The 22,903-nt window shown below is 42.9% G+C and overlaps 1 protein-coding gene across 3 annotated transcripts in view; it reads right to left on the reverse strand.

Moving 5' to 3' along the window:
* The window catches only part of med12 (mediator complex subunit 12), a 193,392-nt gene that overhangs the window by 154,498 nt on the left and 15,991 nt on the right, over nt 1–22,903 (reverse strand). For all 3 annotated transcript variants that reach the window (XM_078546961.1, XM_078546960.1, XM_078546962.1), the window contains exons 2-7: nt 21,520–21,624; nt 15,700–15,891; nt 8,022–8,181; nt 4,499–4,674; nt 3,103–3,213; nt 2,281–2,553 (exon numbers count right to left, since the gene is read on the reverse strand). In XM_078546961.1, the coding sequence (XP_078403087.1) occupies nt 2,281–2,553; nt 3,103–3,213; nt 4,499–4,674; nt 8,022–8,181; nt 15,700–15,891; nt 21,520–21,624 (1,017 nt within the window). The remainder of the gene's footprint in view (nt 1–2,280; nt 2,554–3,102; nt 3,214–4,498; nt 4,675–8,021; nt 8,182–15,699; nt 15,892–21,519; nt 21,625–22,903) is intronic.

The raw sequence follows: 22,903 nt of genomic DNA on the forward strand, positions 1-22,903 counted from the left end.
CCTTGACCTCTCTGTCTCAATTTCTGGTGATAGACTGTCCACCAATATTCATTACAAGCCTACCGACTCCAACAGCTACCTTGACTATAGCTCCTCACACCCCGCTTCCTGTAAGGACTCCATCCCATTCTCTCAGTTCCTTCACCTCCGTCGCATCTGTTCTGATGATGCCACTTTCAAAAACAGTTCCTCTGACATGTCTTCCTCCTTCCTTAACCGAGGTTTTCCACCCACGGTGGTTGACGGGGCCCTCAACCGCATCCGGCCCATCTCCCGCGCATCCGCCCTCACGCCTTCCTCTCCCTCACAGAAACATGATAGGGTCCCCCTTGTCCTCACTTATCACCCCACCAACCTCCACATTCAAAGGATCATCCTCCATCATTTCCGCCAACTCCAGCATGATGCCACCACCAAACACATCTTCCCTTCACCCTTCCTGGCGGCATTCCGCAGGGATCATTCCCTCCAGGACATCCCCTACACCTCAACCCCCTCCCACAGCACCTTCCCATGCAACCTGCCCCTTTACTTCCCCTCTCCTCACCGTCCAAGAGCCCAAACACTCCTTCCAAGTGAAGCAGCATTTCACTTGCACTTCCCTCAATTTAGTCTACTGCATTCGTTGCTCCCAATGCGGTTTCCTCTACATTGGAGAGACCAAACGCAGACTGGGTGACCGCTTTATGGAACACCTTCGGTCTGTCCGCAAGCATGACCCAGACCTCCCTGTCGCTTACCATTTCAACACTCCACCCTGCTCTCATGCACACATGTCTGTCCTTGGCCTGCTGCAATGTTCCACTGAAGCTCAACGCAAACTGGAGGAACAGCACCTCATCTTCCGACTAGCCACTTTACAACCTTCCAGACTGAATATTGAGTTCAATAACTTTAGATCATGAACTCTCTCCTCCATCCCCACCCCCTTTCCGATCCCCCTTTTTTCCAATAATTTATATAGATTTTTCTTTTCCCACCTATTCCATTATTTTTAAATGTATTTCCATTCATTGTTTTAGCCTATTTCGATCCCTTCCCCCCACCCCACCCCCACTAGGGCTATCTGTACCTTGCTCATCCAGCTTTCTATCCTTAATGTCACCTATTAGCACATTTCTTAGCTAATATCACCACCGTCAACACCTCTTTTGTCCTTTTGTCTATGATGTCTTTTGGCAATCTCCAACTATCACTGGCCCTCTATCCAGCTCTACTTGTCCCACCCCCCCTTAAACCAGCTTATATTTCACCTCTCTTCTATTTTTCCTTAGTTCTGTTGAAGAGTCATACGGACTCGAAACGTTAACTGTGTTCCTCTCCGCAGATGCTGTCAGACCTGCTGAGTTTTCCAAGGTATTTTTATTTTTGTTTTTCTTTTGGATTTCCAGCATCCGCAGTTTTTTGCTTTTATCTTATCTTTCCAAAATTTGCTCATCGGCCCCTTTAGTGAGAAAAAAATTGAAATGTGGCCCCTCACGCAAAAAGATTGGACAAGCCTGTTCAATGAAACCCCACGAGCAACATCCTAGGGGTTACCACTAACAAGAAACTAAATTGGACTATCCATATAAATACCGCGGCTACAAGAGCAGGTCAGAGACTGGGAATTCTGCGGCCAATAACTCGCCTCCTGATACCCAAAAGCCTGTCCACAGGGTACAAGTCAGGAATGTGATGGAATTCTGTCCACTTGCCTGGATAAGTGCAACTGAACAAAGCAGCTTGTTTGAATGTTACCTCATCCGCCACCTTCACTCCCTCCATCACCAACGCACAGTGGCAGCTATGTACCATCTACAACATGCACTGCAGCAACTTGTCAAGCCTCCTTCAACAGCATCTTGAAAACCCGCACCCTCTAACACCTAGAAGGACAAGGGCAGCAGATGCATGGGAATACCACCACCTGCAAACTTCCCTTCCAAGCCATACACCATCCTGACTTGGAACTTCACCTTCACTGTCGCTGAATCAAAATCTACACCTACACCACATGGACTGCAGCAGTTCAAGGCAATGGCTCATCATCACCTTCTCATGGGCAATTACAGATTGGCAACAAATGCTGGCCTTGCCAGCGACACCCATATCCCATGAAAGGATGAATGAAAACGTCACAAAATACTATTATGCAGTTTAATGAGAAATCATCCTTTTCTATCCACTGATAAAGCTTATTTTGTTTCATTTGGAATTTTCTTTTAATGAAAAAGATAATGGCTTCTTGGCATTAGCCCAATTAAAGGCAAGATAAAGAAGACTTCATTGTGGACCTACCTGAAGCATGCAACTTAATCCAAACACAACTGGGCGATGCTGCGGACAAATATAAAAATCCAAGAACGGAGATTGAGGCTGGTTAGCCCCATTGGTGGGTGGTGTTGGAGTTGGAGGCAAGGCATTTCCAGTAGGTGCTGTCATCACATGGGACTGGTGTCCTCCTGTTACTGCATTGCTACCACTATCCCCAAGCAGCATGGAGAGACGTCGGGTACAGAAGTAAGCCAAGCGTCTCGACAGGTATGCAGATTGCACAAACTCTCCAGAGTACTACACAAGGGCAGAAAATCAAGGAAGTTACAAAGTCACAAACCATACTGGATGTTAACATCCCAGTTACTAGGTCTACACAGAAGAACATATAGTGACATAATACAATAGAGCCACACTAACATTTGTACACTGATAAACACAACGGTATTAATAACATTGTCACTGGGATTTCAGTCTAATGTTGGGTACTTAAAATTTTCATGCTGCAATTGTTGAATTATGGAATACCCAATCATATAATTATAGATTTTATCTTCCGCCTAGAGCTGCATAATCCTGGCGGTTAAGCTACTTGAGGTGGCAAACTAGGAGTATCACACAAGAAATATACTGATACAACGTTAAAACACATTGGGTTAAATATCAATTCCCTGTATTGTAATGGTAGCTATAAATTGAATAAGCCTTGTGATAGCATGCTAATAATCCTTGCACAGAAATAAAAGCTTGACATTTCAGCTACCAATTTAAGTTATTTGAATTTCTTTTAATAAATAATAGGTTCTAACAGCCAAGTGCTGCAGATGCACACAGGAATTTACCCACCTGTAACATTAGTGGGAGCAACAATTTAAGAAGTTCATCCTCCCCTGGCCGGATCTTCTCAAAGCATTCAAGGACCCAGGTCAGGAATTCGTGTCTGTCCAGCATTCCATCCTGCAGCCAAAGCGAGAAAATCAGAGATATACAAATTAATCTTTTCCGCTTCATATTTATATCCAGGTCAGCTTGCTTCACTTAACAGAACTGGTGTTAAAGACAAAAGGTTGTGAAATTAAGGCCCTCCTCCAGTACTAGAGCATATGATCTAACTTCTTTTTAAAAGAAAATTGGGACTGTGGGCACTGCTAAAACAGCTGCATTCACTGCGAATCCCTACCTTCCCAAAATGATTGAGTGGCTTGATAGCCCCTTTAAAAAGGCATTAAGAATCATCCACACATTGTGGGCTAGAGTTACATATAAGCCAGACCAGGTGGTGATGGCCGGTTCCTTACCCTCCAGAACACTAGTGAACAAGTTCACTTTTTATGGGCAGAATTTTCCCCCCATCAGGGGCGGAAGTTTAGGAGCAGGCCAATTAAGGCCCGCTATGCGCTCCCTGTGCGGGCAGGGGTGACTCCCTGAGCCAAGAGTGCGCTCTTTCGCCCATGCGCATGAAAGGGCGCACTCATCTCCCTGAGACTAAGTGCTGCCTCACAGAGATCGGCTCCACAATAAAAAAATCTTAAAAATAGAAAAAAAAAATTTCCCTGACATGTCCCCTCATGTGACACTGTCACATGAGTTGGGACATGTCCATCACTTTCGAAGACACTTTTATTACATTTTCAAAAACCTACATGAAACCTCATCCTACCCGTGAATGAGGTTTCATGCTTTTTCTAATGCCCGCCAGGGCTCCTGGCCTGCCCGCCAACCCGAAGGTTGGATGGGCAGGTCCACTAATTACGTTAATGACTTTGTCAATGGCCTCAATTGGCCATTGAAATGTCGGCCGGCGCACAGCTGATTCTGCAGAGCCCCCGCCTACCTGAAAATTGAAATGAGGTGGGGTGACGTCGGGAGTTCTGCCTGACGTCATCCTGCATCATTTTATATGTCGACGAGTGGGCCTCGCCCCCCGTTCGCCGACCGGGAAATCCTGGCCTATGTTAATATCGTAATTTTCATTGTCATTTTTGTCCTGGCACTAACCCCTAAAATACCAGATTTATTGAATTCAATTACACAGCTTGCCATGGTAGGATTTGAACTCCATGACCTTTGAGATGGAAGGCAGTCTTTCATTATATTATATAAACAAACATAAATCTTCTTGCCATAACTTTTACACCATTCTCATTTCCAACTACTACTGCTGTCCTGCTAAATAAAAAAATAAAACTTACAAAGTTCTCTCACTGACTTTACTTATACATATACAATGTTCACATATTACCTGAAACATGTAAAGAGCCAGTTTTTCATTATATTCCCACTGTTTCATGGCCTGCTCTACTTCAGGGACCGTGGGCTGTACTGGTGTCCCACAATTCTGCGTAGACATCAGTCGATAAGACTCAGCAATTTTCTGTAGCTGTTCCCAAAGGTACTTTGTGATGATTTGAGTCCACTCTACAGGAGGAAATTAATCACCCTGAAGATCAGTGCTGCAAGATTCTTATCTTGGCATTTCTTAGGTCTATTAAGCTCAGGAATAGAATTGCACCCAAAAGATGCAGAATATTCATCAATCCATGCACTGCACCTTGAAATGACAACATAGATAGCTGAGTAGAGACCTGACAAGAGGAAGAAGGCAAACTCAAAGTCAGAGTTCCCCCAGTCTAGTCCGTTTCCCAATTGAAGTTTTCATAACATTGGCAAAGGAATGTAACTTTTTTTTGGTCCCAAAAAGAACTTTAAAAAAGTACACCAATTGTAATTGTAAAATTGTCAACACACGCTCCAGGGTTTCAGCTGTGGAGCTGGAAGCAGGTCTGTTGCAAAATAACTCATGCTATCTGTTACATAACTGATCATGACATTAAAACTTACATCAGAAATTATTGGAATGACAAGAATAGGCATGAAAACCTAACAAGAAGCTTAAAATATAGCCTATCACCATTGAACTACCTATGAATTTTACATGTATATATTCAAACATACATACAGATGTTTTTAAAGAGAGAGACAAAATGTACCAATAATAATGCAATAAATTGTACTCTGCACATTTGACAACTGCTAAACAAATACTTTTTTTCTTTTAATTTCTTGATGCTTCAAAACTTTCTCAGATGAAGAAATCTCAACTGGAGTAAAGCATTGCACTCCCATGTTTCAGTTCAATTAAAACATTTAAACTCAGCTACCCATTTATACCTAACTGTGAAGCATTCCTTTGTTTAAAAGCTCCATAGCTTACTGTAAGCATTATCATCTTTATATTCAAAGATGCTGGATTTCTGAAGGACAGTTTTAAAGGTAAATTTGGCTTTCCCTATCAGGAAGAATTCGATCCTTTCCCATTTACAGCAACCATACCAGGCAGCATGCCACGTGCCTGCCTTTACAGCTCAACGGAGGAGGAAAAAGTAAAGCTTTTCTTAAAAAGAAAGCAGAGTATAGCAATCTTAACATGCAATGTTTAGAACATCATGGTTTGCCCCAGTCCTCAGTCAAGCTTTGAGCCACTCAAGCAGCTATTTGCATGGTGGAAGACTCAACATTAAGGATTCCACAAGTACAGGACAATGGCAGTACCATAGATCATGGCGTACAAATCAACCCAGCATACTTTTGGCACCATGGTCGACATCCACTTTTCAGCTATGAAATGCTTAACTTGTACTGGTAGTTGGCCTCAATTTTTCACCCCAGGAATGCATGTTTCTTTTTTACCTTATACTGTAAGTTGGCATATGCGATTGAGGAGGCACATTGTTGCGAAAAAAATGTACGGGAGTTTAAGACACACTCACATAGAGCAGACTGTGCATGGCATGGCAAATAAAGAACAAAAACGAGTCTTCCAGCCACTGGGAATGAATAAAGTACGAAGCTGTTAACTAACTCGTCAAATATTGTTCTGCAAGAAAATTTGGTGTTAGTGGAAAGCTGGTGCAAGGATGGAAGGAATCAGCCCTGAAGATGCCCACGGCTAAATGAGCCATCAGAAAAGGGACCTGCCATTGATCTGATCTTAAGAATGTATTGGAATGTGTCCTCAAAAATCGTCGAAATGGTTACATCATCACCAGAAATGCAACATGTATACGCACATTTAAGTGGGTCAAATCAAACCCTAAGTCCAGCAAAAATTTCAGACTAGCAACTAATTGGTGTAGCAGCTTTATGAAACAAAGCAATCCAGTGCTGTGGCAGAAGACCAAGATTGCTCAGAGACCACCAAAAGACCTTGATGCCAAAATTACCAACTTCTATCAATTCATCAGACAGTGACAAAAACACGAGTACCCATTCAGTCACACTGACAACATGGATGAAACACCCATGAGCTTTGATATGCCCAGCACCTAGTGGAGTAGAAAAATTCGAAAACGGTTCTAGTGAAGAGGATTAGACATGAAGAGACAAGATTCAGTGGTACTAGCCTACATGGCCAATGAAACAAAATTAAAGCCTATGGTCATTTTCAAAGGTAAAGCCATGTCAAACGTCAAGGAGTCTTTTGTGCATATCTATGACAATGTTTGAATGGACAAGGATGGATTGAAGTTATGGATTGATAACATGTAGAATAGGTGTCCTGTCGGCCTATGTAAAAAATGCAGCTTATTTGTGTGGGACGTGTTCAGATCCCATATAACCAATGAGATCAAGAGGCGCCTGCGAAGAAATAACACCCACATTGCAATTATACCTGGGGGCCTAACATCTGTAGCTCAACCTTCGGATACATGCCTTTCAAGCCTTTCAAGGATCATGTTCACACCGAATGGAATAGGTGGATCATTGACAGAGAAAAAGCCTTCACAAAGAATGGAAATATGCTGCCCCAGTTGATGTTTTGTGTGGTTTCATTATCAAATCATGGGATGCTATTCATGTACCAAGTGTCATCAGATCATTCAAAAATGAGGAATATCCAATTCCGTGAATGGAGAGGAAGATGATTTGTTGTTGCGGGATGATTCTGAAAGTGAAAGCACCACATCTGATCCAGGATGGGATCCTTCTGATGATGCCATAGCCAAAGTCAGAATGAATTCAATGAACGCTTTACGGCAGATACTAAAGACAATGAATTTGACAGCCTAAAACGCTTTGATTGTGGTTGAAGGTATCTTTGTACAATGAATTCATTCAATAAACCATGCCACATTCATTTAATATGAATCACCAGTATTATGTTTTATTGTTCACATTTCAAAATGACAACCACCCACACCAGCGGTTCACATTTTATACTCAGCATATATCGATCCCCGTTTCTGGAAGAATTTCTGGAAGCTTCAAAGGCTGGCTTATACACCGTGATCTATGGTAACTTTTTTTTGACTTGGATTGGGGAATTTCATAATCAAAATAGCTTCCTCCAAAGGTATTTGAACTATACGGATCAGAAAGGTCAAATGGGTGGTACAGTTGACCTGGAAAGTAAACGCATAATTACAAGTGAAGAGTGCATCAACACTCATTGTGAATAATGGCTGCTCAAGCAAGGTACCAAAGGAGAAAATATCTCAGAAAGATGAAGATGCCTTCAAGAGAGGAGTGGAGGAAATAAATCACCGTGAAAAAAATTAACTTACCCTTGAACTGCTAATATACAGATTAATGGAGTGCAGGTCGCATCTCCACCATGCTGAGCTTCTAATATGAAATTAAATCAATTTTTCTTCAAAAGCTCTTACCGACAAAACTATATTCAGGGTACGAAAGGCAGAATCCAACCTATCAAACATGTTTATCCATACTGCAAACCTACAAAACACTTTTTTTGTTAACCCTACCTATACATGGGTCTATGACGTGGCGTTTCTTCATCTTTGTTTCAGTGATAGCAGCATAATAGGCACATGTCATTTTTATCAGCCAAGCAGCTCTCATTACTGGCACTGAGTATTTGGCTAGGTATCCAAACACTTCTTCCTTTTTACTAAATATCGGCACCTGAAGAATGTAAAAAACAGATGAAGTTAGGTAAATCTTTAATTCATGAGATTTCTTTCAGCATAAGCTCTCAAACAAACTGAAATATGACCATATGAAAAAATGAGTGGCAGGTTAGAGATGGGGTGGTGGTTTTCAGAGAGAAAAAGTCCAGGAAGGGATATTTTGAGGAGGGGGTGACAGGGTGGGTTTGAAAGGAAGGGGGAGAAATTCAGCATGAGGCCCCAAGATGCATTGCTGGGTGGTCAGAATGTTAGTCTGAACATGGTAGAGAAATTAGAGAGTAAGTTACATGGACAAGATAGCTCAAAGAGGTCAAGGGTGGATATAGGGAAAACAATTTGAAAATGCCATAGGTTCAGGACTAGACTCCACCTTGGGAGAGGTTTGGCTGGTGGACAAGGGAAAGAGGTATGCAGCAACTGAATAGTTGATCTCAACCTTAGGAGTCCATGATCTCCTCGTATTTGTTGTTGGAGGTGCAGGAGACAGGGATGTAATGCGATGGTTTGTAGTGGAGAAAAGGACCTGGAAGTTATAAAAGCAAAATACTATGGATGCAGATCTGAAATAAAAACAGAAAGTGCTGAAAAAATCCAACAAGTGGGGCAGCATCTGTGGAGAGAGGAACAGAGTTAACATTTCAAGTCCAATATGATTCTTTTTCGGAACTGAAGACAGTTGGGAGTTACATTTGCTTTCCAGGATCATTCGGGAATGAGATGTGGATTTGGTAGAAGAGAACATGGACCAAATGCATGATATGACGCAACCAGAAGTGGCGATGAATGACCCGCCAGATATGTTCAGTATGCCCCCCTTGGACTTGAAGAAGTGAATATGGGGTTATGCTAATGGATTTACCAGGATCAGAAAGTAAGGATTTTACTGGAGAGAACAGCATTAAAGATGGAGGTGAAAGAGCGCATAAGCAGCTCAGCAGCAACAGAAATATCATAGTGAACGGAGGGCAAAAGCTAGAAAGTTAAGTGAAAATGCAATTGTTAAAGAGGCTGGGGATGGGCGGGGGTATGGTGGAGTGAGATTTTCCCAGCAGTGCAAGCAGAAGGAAGTAGGGTGGAGCTGGGGTAGGAAATGTGGGTGACAGGGGCCACTTTAGAACAGATGAAAGGTCATCGACCTGAAACCTTAACTCTATTTCTCTCTCCACACATGCTGCAAGACCTGCTGAACATTTCCAGCTCCTTTTGTTTTTATTTAACTTAGGAACAGAAGTAGGTCATTCAGACCCTTAAGCTTGTTCCTCCATTTAATTAGATCATGGCTACATTATAATTCAATTATATTTATCCATCTTCACTCCATGTCTCTTGATACCTTACCCAATAAAAAAAACTGCGATTTCAATTTAGAAAATTTTAACTGACCCAGTATCAACTAGTCTTTTGGGGGATAGGTAGGGATATGGGACTAGCTGAGTTGCTCTTGCATGGAATTGATGGACTGAATGGCCTCTTGCTGTCATGTAACCATAATATGATTCTATATTTCCACTGAACAGAGAGAAAGTGAGATGATTAAATGCTTGGATGAGAAGGTGCTAGAAGAGATCAGTTAGATCAAGGTATCACTGGTAATAAGGACCACAATGCCACAGTGGCAGTTTGAGTGGTGCAAGTGGTAGAAAGTACAGATAGAGAGACTCCAGTAATAGAAAAAATGTCACCACTGCGAGCCAACTTCACTTAAAACATGAGGTCACTGGAATGGTCCATAATAAGGTCATGGAGAGCAAGGGTATTAGCAGAGAGGCGCAGTGATTGTTGATCCACTGGCAGAGACCTAAGGATCTGTGGTGGATGGAGTGAGCGGGACAAGAAGGAAGACTGGCAAGGTTATCTGAGGTGGAAAGTTGGCAAGAAGAGAGGATGAGTCATTTGGGGTTGCTGCTCATAAGGAGGTGGTGACGGATGCCTTAACAGACCCTTCAGGAAACACAAAGGGCCAAAGAGCACAGCTATAGGTTAGCCAATGGGAATTCAAGCCTGGAAATGCAGGAGGAGAGTAGGATGCCAAAAGAATAGTGATAATCGTAAATGGGATTAGAGGAGGCAAAGTACGCAAAAGGGAATAAAAGAAAGATGGCATGACAGAGCAACAGGAGAGAAGGCCCAAGAGAGGTTGGAGAACAAAGCTGTAGGAGGGGGCAGGGGTTTAAAAGTAATGGTCCATAGGGGCAGTCAAAACATGCATACAAATCGGCACAAAGGAAATCTGAATTAAACAGCAAAGTTTAGAGTAATTTGGGAAGTAGAGTTAGTTGGGGCCTAGCAGTTATTCTGTAGTAGAGGAAAAAGTTTAGCAATTTGTAGACCGGAAGTGTTCATGGACATTAAGATTTATAATATATCATTGACTGACTGGCAGATTACCATGGAACTGCTCATGGCAAGTCAGGGAATATGCTGTTTTATAACAGTATCAACAAAATATGATGGGTATTTTAATTACAGGAACTATGGCTACCAATTTACCAGGTTTTGAGCGATAGGCTGGGAGGCGAGAGGGCTGGCAAAATGGCTCAGGTGCTGGGAATGTGCCTGACATCTTCTTGATGCCATTTCATTTTGCTAGCAACAGGAAGATTGGCAGATGTGCCACCTGCGTAGACCAATTAAGGGTTACTTCCAGCCTCTGCAGACACTTTGCCCACATCGGGGGAGCCTGCCAGTGTGTGAAAAGCCCACCAGTGAAACTTGGCAGCCTCCCAGTGGGCTCAGGGAGGCAGGCATCCTCGTATTTGGGCACTCCATAGCCAAAGAAGGGGCTCCTGGCAGCAATGGCTGTCCCTACAGAAACAGCACTGCCTGTTCCTAACGCCACCCACCACGCCTTCCTGCCCCGCAACCCCCAAACCCACACCCCATCCCAAAATGCAGAGTCCCACCTGCTTGGTCCCAGTGTCTCCCAACCTCACTCACCACTTTTTGAGGGTGCCTCAGCCACTAAGGGGCTTTCTCCTCACAGTTGCTATGTTCACCACTAGCAATAGCACTGCTGAGGTCACTGTCCTTAATTGGGATGGCGCTGGGAATATGCCTTCCCTGGTACCTGTGCCGGCCAATGCAGGGTGGCCTCCTGCTTTTGGCCCCGACTGTGGGACCAGCCACAATGGCAAAATTCAGCCCTGTGCATGACATTCGTAGGAAATAACTGTGACAACTAAAAAAACTCCTTGCGATATGTGAGAATTTTAATATCCCTCGGGTAGGAAGGAAAGCCCCATTAAGTTTCAATTTTAGTCACGTCATTGTTTACAGAATGCTCTTATGGTATTTTGCAGGTTTTCTCAGCCATCAACCTGTCTACATTGAGTGAAAATGTTGAGTGATATCAGTCACAGGACCTGTTTGGAAGAAAGGAGAGATCTCTTTGGCAGTGTCAGACCAACCATGTGGAAATTCTCTTAACTTTCCCTCCAAGCTTCTGACAAAGTGTTATTTAAATTTTAATACCTATCAGATGTTACTTACCCATAAGCTTGGTTTTCTTTATAGACACATAGTAGAGGAGCTATGATGCTACTGGGTGTGTATGCTAGAGACCACCAAATAGTGGGAATGTTTTCTTTATTCATTCATGGGTTGTGGGCGTCACAGGCTAGGCCAGCATTTACCGGGAAGGTGTTGGTGAGCTGCCTTCTTGAACCGCTGCAGCCCATGTGGTGCAGTTACACCCACAGCGCTGTTAGGGAGGGGGGTAGAGAGGGGGGGGGGGTTCCAGGATTTTGACCCAGTGACAATGAAGGGCCGGCGATACATTTGCAAGTCAGGATGGTGAGCAGCTTGGAGAGGAACTTCCAGGCGGTAATGTTCCATGTGTCTGCTGCCCTTGTACTTCTAGATGGTAGTGATCATGGGTTTGGAAGGTGTTGTCTCAAGAACCTTGGTGAGTTCCTGTAGTGCATCCTGTAGATGGTACACACTGCTGCCACTGTGCGTCAGTGGTGGAGAGAGTGAAAAAAACAGATTAAAAACAAAAAACTGCGGATGCTGGAAATCCAAAACAAAAACAGAAATACCTGGAAAAATTCAGCAGGTTTGGCAGCATCGGCGGAGAAGAGCAAAGTTGACGTTTCGAGTCCTCATGACCCTTCAACAGAACTAAGTAGAAATAGGAAAGGGGTGAAAAAACCAGCTTATATTTCTACTTAGTTCTGTTGAAGGGTCATGAGGACTCGAAACGTCAACTTTGCTCTTCTCCGCCAATGCTGCCAGACCTGCTAAGTTTTTCCAGGTATTTCTGTTTTTGTTGTGGAGAGAGTGAATGCTTGCGGATGGGGTGCCAATTAATCAGGCTGCTTTGTCCTGAATGGTGTCAAGCTTCTTGAGTGTTGTAGGAGTTGCACTCATCCAGGCAATTGGAGAGTACCCTATCACACTCCTGATTTGTGCCTTGTAGATTATGGACAGACTTTGGGGAGTCAGGTGGTGAGTTACTTATTGCAGGATTCCTAGCCTCTGACCTGCTCTTGTAGCTACAGTATTTATATGATTAGTCCAGTTCAGTTTCTGGTCAATGATAACCCCCAGAATATTGATAGTGGGGGATTCAGCGATGATAATGCCATTGAACATCAAGGGGCGCTGATTAGACTCTCCCTTGTTGAAGATGGTCGTTGCCTGGCACCTGTGTGGCACAAATGTTACTTGCCACTTGTCAGCCCCAGCCTTGATATTGTCCAGGTCTAGCTGCATTTGGACACAGACTGCTTCAGTATCTGAGGAGTTGTGAATGGTGCTGAAAATTGTGCAATCAGCAGCGAACATCCCCACTTTTTACCTTATGATGGAAGGAAGGTCGTTGCTGAAGCAGCTGAAGGTGGTTGGGCCGAGGACACTACACGGAGGGACTCCTGTAGAGATGTCCTGGAACTGAGATGATTGACTTCCAACAACCACAACCATCTTCCTTTGTGCTTGGTATGACTCCAACCAGCGGTGAGCCTTCCCCCCTGATTCCCATTGACTCCAGTTTTGTTAGGGCGCCTTGATTCTACACTCGGTCAAATGCTGCCTTGACGTCAAGGGTGGTCACTCTCGCTTCACGTCAGGAGTTCAGCTATGAGGAGAGGTTGGAGAAACTCGGAATGTTCTCACTAGAGCGATGGAGATTGAGGGGTGACTTGATAGAGGTTTACAAAATTATGAGTGGCATGGACAGAGTAGATAGTCAGAAGCTTTTTCCCAGGGTGGAAGAGTCAATCACTAGAGGACATAGATTTAAGGTGAGAGGAGAAAACTTTAGAGGAGATGTGCGGGGCAAGTTTTTTACGCAGAGGGTAGTGAGTGTCTGGAATTCGCTGCCAGAGGAGGTGGTGGAAGCAGGTACGATAGTGGTGTTTAAGAGGCAGCTTGACAAATACATGAATAGGATGGGAATAGAGGGATACGGACCCCGGAAGTGCAAAATGTTTTAGTTTGACAGGCAATATGATCGGCGCAGGCTTGGAGGGCCGAAGGGCCTGTTCCTGTGCTGTACTTTTTTTTGTTCTTTGTCCTTTTGTCCATGTTTGAACCAAGGCTGTAGTGAGGTCAGGAGATGAGTGACAGAAAAACAAGCTTGCAGGCAAATTACAGAATGATGCATGAACTACAGAGTAATGATAATGGGGTAACTTCGATTGTCTTAATACAGGCAGGAATAGTAAGTGTAAAAGGCAAAGTGGAGGAGGAATTCCTAAAATGTGTGTTTTCAGTCCAGTGAGGAAGGGATCAGTATTTGATCTAGTTCTAGAGAATAAAGTGGGACAGGCAGAGCATATTTCAGTGGGAGAGCATTTGAGGAACAGTGATCATAATATCATTAGGTTTAGTTCAGTTATGGAGAAGGACAAAGTACAATCAGGTGTAAAAATACTTAACTGGAGGAAGGCTAACTACAGTGAGTTGAAAATTGACGGGTTGGGATAAAAAATTGGTAGGCAGAACAGTAATTGTACAATGCGAGGCCTTCAAAATGGAGATGACTTGGGTATAGAGTAGACATATCCCCATGAAGTGGAAAGAAAGGACATCCAAAGCTAGAACCCACTGGATAACCAAAGATACACTGGTTAAAATAAGACAGATAAAGAAAGCTTATGAGAATTGCAAGGTTAATATAGTAGAAATCAAGGTAAATATAGAAAACAGGGCGGAGATCTAAAAAAGGGAATAAGAAAGACAAAGAGAAAATGAGAATAGATTAGCAGAAATTATAAAAGGGAACACAAAAGTCTTTTATAAACATATAAGTGGTAAAGGAGTAGTCAAAGCAAGACGGAACCAAAAATGAGACCTTCTTGTAGAGGTAGACAGCGTGGCTGAGTTGCCAAGTGAATAATTTGCATCTGTCTTCAATCGAGAAGATGCTGTCAACATAGCAGTAAAGGAGGAAACAGTAGTTATCGTAGATAGAATAAAAATAGTTAAAGCAGAGGTACTTAAAAGATTGACAGCCCTAAAAATAGTCATCCCGTCCAAGGGGCTTCATTTATGTGGAGAGACTGGAGAAGCTGGGGTGAACAGTCTTAACAGCAGAGAAGATGGAAGAGATTTTGAACACCTCTTATCAATTTTAATGGAGTAACTAAAGAGAAACTGTTTCCAGTGGCAGAAGCATCAGTAACCAGGGCATACAAATTTAAGATGACAGCTAAACAACCAGAGGAGACATGAGGAATTTTTTTTCCCCCACAGCAATTTGTTGTATTCTGGAATGCGCTACATGAAAGGATGGAGGAGGCAGAATCAACAGTAACATTCAAAAGAGCAGTGGATAAATAATTGAAGGGAAAAAATTTACAGTCTGAAGGAGCAGTAGAGTGGATTAATTGCTGGGCAGCTCCACCAAAGAGCAGGCACAAGCAGGGTGGGTTGAATGGCCTCCTTCTGGGCTGTTTCATTCTATGTTTGCTGCATGAACAAGTTCTCTATCCTTTCTGATTTCTGTAACCTTAAATCCTTGCCAACAGCAAACTGTACAAGCTAAGTATGCCTGCTTTATTCCCCAGTTCTAATGCACTCTATGGTCCATAGTACGTCGGCACTCTTCAAAGCAGCTGAATAGGCACTGGCTGATGCTGGGATAAGATTCAACAGGCCATTCTCCTATCTCATTCCAGTGATTAAAAACACTAAGCTTAGTGTGCTCATCAGCATCAAATGTGTCTAAAAATAAAGCTGCTGAATTAAATGCTCTGATTGAGACAGAAGCCTGCAGACACCATTCTATTGTGTGCATGTGCAGGAAAATAGATTGTATAAAGGGAGTTACAAGAAAAAAGTGTCAATGATTGGTTTAGTGTCACAATTACAAAACTGAATTTTATTAGCAGTTAGATAAAGGTACTATAATTTGGCAATATTCCAACTGCTGATCTACCTTACAACACAAAACTGAGCATTAAACTTATACCATTACGGGAGCTGGTAGATGAAAATTTGATTATTATTATGAGACAATTACATCCTTATGAGCTTAGTATAGAAAAACTGTGGATCAAAAGAAACTTACCTTCTTTGCAAGCTGGGTTAATGGTTTGGTTCCAGACAGATCAGTAAACCAGTTATGTATTGAAGGTTGGGAACGAGCTGTGACAAGCCAGAAACTGTCCTTCTGATTAACCTGAGGTTTCCTTTTGCCGGTATCTGGGAATGTATTACACCGCAACTTTTCGGCAATTATACTGCTAAAGTAGGAGCTGATCTGCAACAAAATTCAACAGAGACATGAGTGGATTCAGTAACACAAGCTCTTACTGCAACATTCACTGATTTGCAAATTTGCAACAAAAAGTGGCTATATATGTGAAGGTCTAAATGCAAACATAAAAACTAGTTAAAATGTTTCTATGAATCTAAAATTAGTTTACATTTGAGTCTTTCTGACATTACATTTGAGTCTCCTCCCTCTAATGCTGTATTTTTTTTCGTGACTCTTCTTTCAGCTCCTCCACACTATGAGTCATTCTTCAACCAAAGGGCTCTGCACTATCAACTCCCAGGTAGTTGCCTATAATGTTAAACTTGTGACTAAGTATGGGAGACCTGCCCAACTTGAATCGTCATTCCAAATTTCCCTCCTTCATTGGTGGCTCTATTACAGCTTAGTTGGCTTGGTAGTGCTTTCACCTCTAGGTCAGAAAATTGTAGACCAACACAAGGACTTCAACAAATAATCTACACTGATGCCCAAGCGCAGTATCAAAGGTGCTAAGATGTCAAAACTACTGTAAATCCAAGATTCTGTCTGCCTGGTCAGATTAAGATGAGTGTTAAAAATCTTGGAGAACTATTCCAAAGGAGCAAAGAATTCTACAAGTATCTGGTTGACATCCCATCCTCAACCAACCTCTCCAAAAACAGTTTACTTGGTCATTCATCTCATTCTCATTAAAGAGGCCTTGTGTGCAAATATTGCTACCGTTTGTTGACATAACAGTCACTGCACTTCAAATGTAAGTTATCACGTGAACCAATTCACAATGTTTTTATGTGATAAGTTATATGAAAGCAAGCAATTTACTTAAATCAGTAATTTGCCAAGGGACAAACCACTGAGTCTAACCAACACAACATCACATTGTGCACCTTCGGTACACTTAACCCACTAGAACACCAACTCATCTGCCCTGAACAAATGTCACAAAGTTCCCACAAAAGCTCAGATTTTGCTATGTTTATCAGATTTGACTGCACAATCTTATTGATCACAGTGAATAGCATGGAATTGAACATGTGGCTTATGAAAGCAAAATTGTCCCAAAAAGTATAATGTCAATCTTGAACATTTTGAAAAGGGCGCAAAGAGTGGGAGAGACTTCAGTTTGAAAAGAGCACAGAGAGCAGCAAGGCCTTCAGTTTAACTTCAGGACAGAGAGGTTAAAACAGCGAGACTTTGGGAGAGAGGGGTTAAAACAGCGAGACTCAAGTAGGTGTAAGGGTAAAATACAAGCAAGGGTCCATATTCTATTTAGTTATGGTATGCCTGGGAGCTCAGTCCCGTGATTTGCACATCCTGCGCTATGTGGGAAATCCTAGGCGCTCCTGGCGGTCTGGATGACCACGAGTGCAGGAGGTGTCTCCGACGGGAGCAGCTTGAGCTCCGGGTTTTGGAGCTTGAGCGGCAGCTGGAGGCACTACAATGCATTCATGAGGCTGAGAGGTTTGTGGATAGCACGTTTCAGGACATGGTCAGCCCGCAGCTTAAGGAAGTGCAAGCAGCAAGGGGAGAGTGACCGCCAGACAGAATAAGGGGACCAGGCAGGTAGTGAGGGCATCCCCTGAGTGCATCTCGCTTGCAAACCACTTTTCGGCCTTAGAAAACAGTGAGAGGCCAACCAGAGCCAAGGCCATGGCACTGTGGGTGGTCCAGCTGCTCAGGGGGGAGGAAGAAGTGTGAAAGGGCAATAGTGGTAGGGGATTCATTAGTGAGGGGAGCAGACAGGCGCCTCTGCAACCATAGACATGACTCCATGGTGGTATGTTGCCTCCTGGGTGCCAGAGTCAAGGATGTCACAGAACGACTGCAGGGCATTCTGAAGGGGGAGGGTGAACAGCCAGAGGTTCTAGTCCATGTTGGGACCAATGACATAGGAAGAAAGAGAAATGAGGTTCTGCAAGCAGACTTTATGGGGTTAGGTAGGAAAGTGAAAGTCAGGACTTCAAAAGTAGTAATCTCTGGATTAATCCCAGTGCCACACAGTAGTGAGTAGAGGAACAGAAGGATAGAGCAGATGAATGCATGGCTGGAGAGATGGTGCAGGAGGGAGGGCTTTAGATTCCTCAGGCATTGGGACCGTTTCTGGGGGAGGTGGGACCTGTACAAGTTGAACAGGTTACACCTGAACAGGGACGAGACCAACATCCTCGCGGGGAGGTTTGCTAATGCTGTTGGGGAGGATTTAAACTAAATTGGAAGGGGGATGGGATCCTGAAAAGTAGCTCAGAGGGGAGAGAAGCTGAGATAGAATTAGAAATTAAAACTCTAGTGAATCTGGAGGGCAGAGGAAACATAGGCTAGATAAGAAAGAAGTGAGTTTAGCAAGGCTAAATGGAATATATTTTAGTGCAAGGAGCCTAAGAAATAAGACAGATGAGCTGAGGGCACAGGTAGGCACATGGGAGTATGATATCATAGCTATGACTGAGAGTCGGTTAAAAGGGCAGGATTGGCAGCTGAACATCCCTGGTTATAAGGTATTCAGACAAGATAGAGAGGGGGATAGAAGAGGAGTGGGGGGGTCGCAACATTGATCAAGGAATTAATTATAGCAGTGAGGAGGGATGATATCTTGGAAGGATCATCAAAAGAAGCCATATGGGTAGGAGTAAAAACCACAAAAGGAGCAAACACACTATAGGCCCCAAATAATCAGGGAGAGATAGGTGATCAAATATGTAATCAAATTTCAGAGAAGTGTAAGAATAATATGGCAGTCATGTAAGAATAATAAGGCAGTCATAGTAGGAGATTTTAACTACCCAAATATTAACTGGGACAGTTTTAGTGTGCAAGGTTGGGAGGGAGCAAGATTCTTAAGTTGCATCCAGGAGAACGTTTTTAGCCAGTACGTAGAAAGCCCAACAAGGAAGGGGGCAGTTCTGGACCTAATATCTGGAAATGAGCCCGGGCAGGTGGAAGGGAGCACTTTGGAGATAGTGACCATAACTCAGTTAGATGTAGGATAGTTATGGAAAAGGATAAAGTTGGGCCAGGAATAAAAGTTCTAAACTGGGGAAAGGCTAACTTTACCAAGGTGAGATACGATTTGGCCCAAGTGGACTGGGAGCAGCTGCTTGTAGATAAAACTGTCAGAGCAGTGGGAGGCATTCAAAGAGATAATAGCGAGAGTACAGGGCAAATATGTTCCCGTAAAGACAAAGGGGCGGGGGGGACCAAGTATGGAGAACCCTGGATGTCAAGGGACATAAAGGTCAGGATTAAGAAGAAAAAAGAGAAGCTTATGGTAGATACCAAGGGGTAAATACGGCAGAGTCCCTAGAGGAGTATAAAAAGTGTAGGGTGGAACTTAAAAATAAAATTAGGAAAGCTAAGAGAGTGCATGAGAAAGCATTGGTGGGTAGAATAAAGGAAAACCCAAAGGGGTTTTTTAAATATATAAAGGGCAAGAGAATAACTAGGGAAAGAGTAGGGCCAGTTAGGGACCATAGAGGTAATCTGTGTGTGGACCCGGAAGACATGGGTACAGTCCTCAATGAATACTTTGCGTCAGTCTTCACAATGGAAAAGAATGGCGAAGGTATAGACATCAGGGTGGAGGGCTGTGAAATACTGGAGGAAATTAACAGAGCGAGAAAGGAGGTACTCGTGGGTTCAGCGGCCTTTAAAATGGATAAATCTGCGGGCCCAGATCAGATGTTCAGGCTGTTGAGGGAGGCAAGGGAAGAGATATTCGGGGTCCAGGCAGTAATTTTCAAAACCTCTCTGGCCACAGGTGAGGTGCCAGGGGACTGGAGAACTGCTAACATTGTCCCATTATTAAAAAAGGGAGGAAGGGATAGATCAGGAAATTACAGGCCAGTCAGACTAACCTTGATGGTGGGGAAATTACTAGAAAGATTTCTGAGTGACAGAATATATCTGCACTTGGAAAGACACAGTTTAATCAGGGATAGTCAGCATAGATTTGTTAAGGGAGGGTCGTGTTTGACAAATCTGATCGAATTTTTTGAGGAGGTAACCAGGAGTGTTGATAAGGGTAATGCATTTGATGTGGTCTACATGGACTTTAGCAAGGCTTTTGATAAAGTCCTTCATGGCAGGCTGGTCAAGAAAGTAAGAGCCCATGGGATCCAAGGCAAAGTAGCACGTTGGATCCAAAATTGGCTGAGAGGCAGGAAGCAGAGGGTGATGGTAGAGGGATGTTTCTGCGACTGGAAGTCTGTTTCTAGTGGGGTTCCGCAGGGCTCAGCGCTGGGGCACTTGCTGTTTGTGCTATACGTAAATGATTTGGACTTAAATGTAGGGGGTATGATCAAGAAGTTTGTGGATGACACAAAAATTGGTAAGGGGTAAATAGTGAGGAGGATAGCTGTAAACTGCAGGAGGATATCAATGGACTGGTCAGGTGGGCAGAGCAGTGGCAAATGGAATTCAACCTGTAAAAGTGTGGAGGGCTGACAAGGCAAGGGATTACACTATGAATGGTGGAACCCTGGAAAGTACTGAAGATCAGGGGGATCTTGTTATGCATATCCAGATCCCTGAAGGTAGCAGGGCAGGTGGATCAGGCAGTTAAGAAGGCAAAAGGGATACTTGCCTTTATTAGCCAAGGGACAGAATACAAGAGCAGGGAGGTTATGCTGGAACCGTATAAAACGCTGGTTAGGCCACAACTGGAGTAGTGTGTGCAGTTCTGGTCACCACATTATAGGAAGGATGTGATTGCACTGGAGAGAGAGCAGAGAAGATTTACCAGGGTGCTGCATGGGCTGGAGGGTCTGAGCTATGAGGAAAGATTGGATAGGCTGGGGTTGTTTTCCTTGGAGCAGCGAAGGTTGAGAGGGGACCTGATAGAGATGTATAAGATTATGAGGGGCACAGATAGGGTGGATAGGAAGGCATTTTTCCCATTAGTAGAGGGGTCAATAACGAGGGGGCATAGATTGAAGGTAAGAGGTAGAAGGCTAAGAGGGGAGTTGAGGAGAAATCTTTTCACCCAGAGGGTGGAGTCTGGAGCTCTCTGCCTGAAAGGGTGGTTGAGTCAGAAACTCTCGTAACATTTAAGAAGTATTTAGATATTCACTTGCATTGCCATAGCCTCCAGGGCTATGGGCCAAGCACTGGAAAATGGGATTAGTGTAGTCAGATGTTTGTTGACTGGCATGGACTATGATGGGCCAAACAGCCTCCTTCTTTGCAATAAACGTCTATGAGTCTATCTTACGTTGGACTGTTTGTACAGGTACAGTATCTCAAAACCGGCAACCTCGGAACTGAATCTGTGCCGGATTTTGGATCTTGCCGGCTTTAATTACAAATAAAATTCATGCATGGCAGCTTTTAAAACGTCATGTTTTTGGATATCGCTGGTTTTGGATAGCTGGATTTGAGGCACTGTACCTGTATTTTGTTTACATTTCAAATTACAACATTCAAAAGTAGTAATGCACACTTCCCTAATTATCAACTTTAGTTATATCACTTTTCTATTACTGACCCCAAACTCAGTAAAAGGTTCTCAGTTATATCATTTATATCTTATTTCATCAGGTTCTCCATCATAATATATACTCCCTCCATTGTACAGCCCCAGTAATGAAAGTGGGGTGTACTCAGAGCACACTTTGATCAACAGTGATAGCGTCTTACCTTGCCAGGATTGAAATTGACATTTTTTGCGCTACCATGTTCATCTCCCGACACTGCAGGTTGATTGTTAAAGCCTTGCTTAACATTCAGGGCTGTCAACTCATCCTAAAACAAGGACGAACAATTAAGTACAAAGTACCACAGCCTACAAATATGCACAAAACACACTTTATTATTGGCTTATAAATTCTATGAAACTACATAACTGACCTGAAGGAACAATTTTTACTGCACAGAGATGATCTGAATCAATTTATATTTCATTTCAAAATTCCATACTGTACTAACTTTATAAAATTATGAAACTTTTGAGTATGTCGATTTGGAAGCACAAAAAAAATTCAAAAATGGATCTGAGAAGTAGAGATTATTCAGAGATACTTTGGGCTTGTTTCAAAGTGAGCCAGAACAGTTCCAGGGCCTCTCCATCTCTTGGCTCACTGGCCTACATTACAACAGTAATTATACTTCAAAAGTGCTCCATTGCTGTAAAGTGTTTTAGGACATCCGGTGGTCATGAAAGCCTTTACACAAATACAAGATCTTTCTATCGTGCTACTTTTTGACCTGGTCACAAGAGTTTCAAATTTGACTATTCTTCGTCTGTTGGATCTTGTGTGATTAGCAAAAGATATTCATACACCTTTCAGTTTTGTTCTTCAGCTAACTTACTAGCTGTGGGTTTTTCTGCTAGATAATTGTTTTAAATGGAATTGTTTTTGGCCTTTGGCTTGGCTTCAATATCGTCACTGTATCCTCTCTGACAGTCACAAAATTTATCCACCCATCCCATGTTAGCCCTAATGTTAGAGGTCGCAATTGAGAAGTAGCTCAGGAATCCGTTTCACACTAAAAAATTAGTTAAGTTCTATGTGCTATTTTTATTTTTGTTAAGCTCAAAAGCTAAATCCAATATTGAAAGACTGTCAAGAATGCACATGCCAAAGGATATTGCAGCCAAACTAGCACATATTTACATTTAGATTTATCAGTATAAGCTGGAGACTTAGTCTTGTCATTTTGGTGGCTTGGTTCCTTTTATGTTATGCTGATCCTAATACACCAATACTTTTCTGTATGACTTGAGACAATAAGCTACCAAAAGGAGACGAAGAAACAGAGAAAGGTCACGGAGGAAACATTGTGATAGCCTTTAGTTAAGCTTAAAAGACTATTGTAATAGTGCATGGTCATGAGTATCAGGTTTATTTAAACTTAATAAACATCAAGCGTTTGACTCAATGTTCAAGAAATCATCCTTGACATGCAGACACAGGACTACAGCCTTCAGTTTCAATATTTTTTAAAATCACATTCCTAACGTCCGGCCAATCCATTCCAGTACATAACGTTTCTTCAACTAAATAAAAACCATCCTATCCCT

Source organism: Cetorhinus maximus, chromosome 8, assembly GCF_964194155.1.
Source record: "Cetorhinus maximus chromosome 8, sCetMax3.hap1.1, whole genome shotgun sequence".
Classification (NCBI taxonomy): Eukaryota; Metazoa; Chordata; class Chondrichthyes; order Lamniformes; family Cetorhinidae; genus Cetorhinus; species Cetorhinus maximus.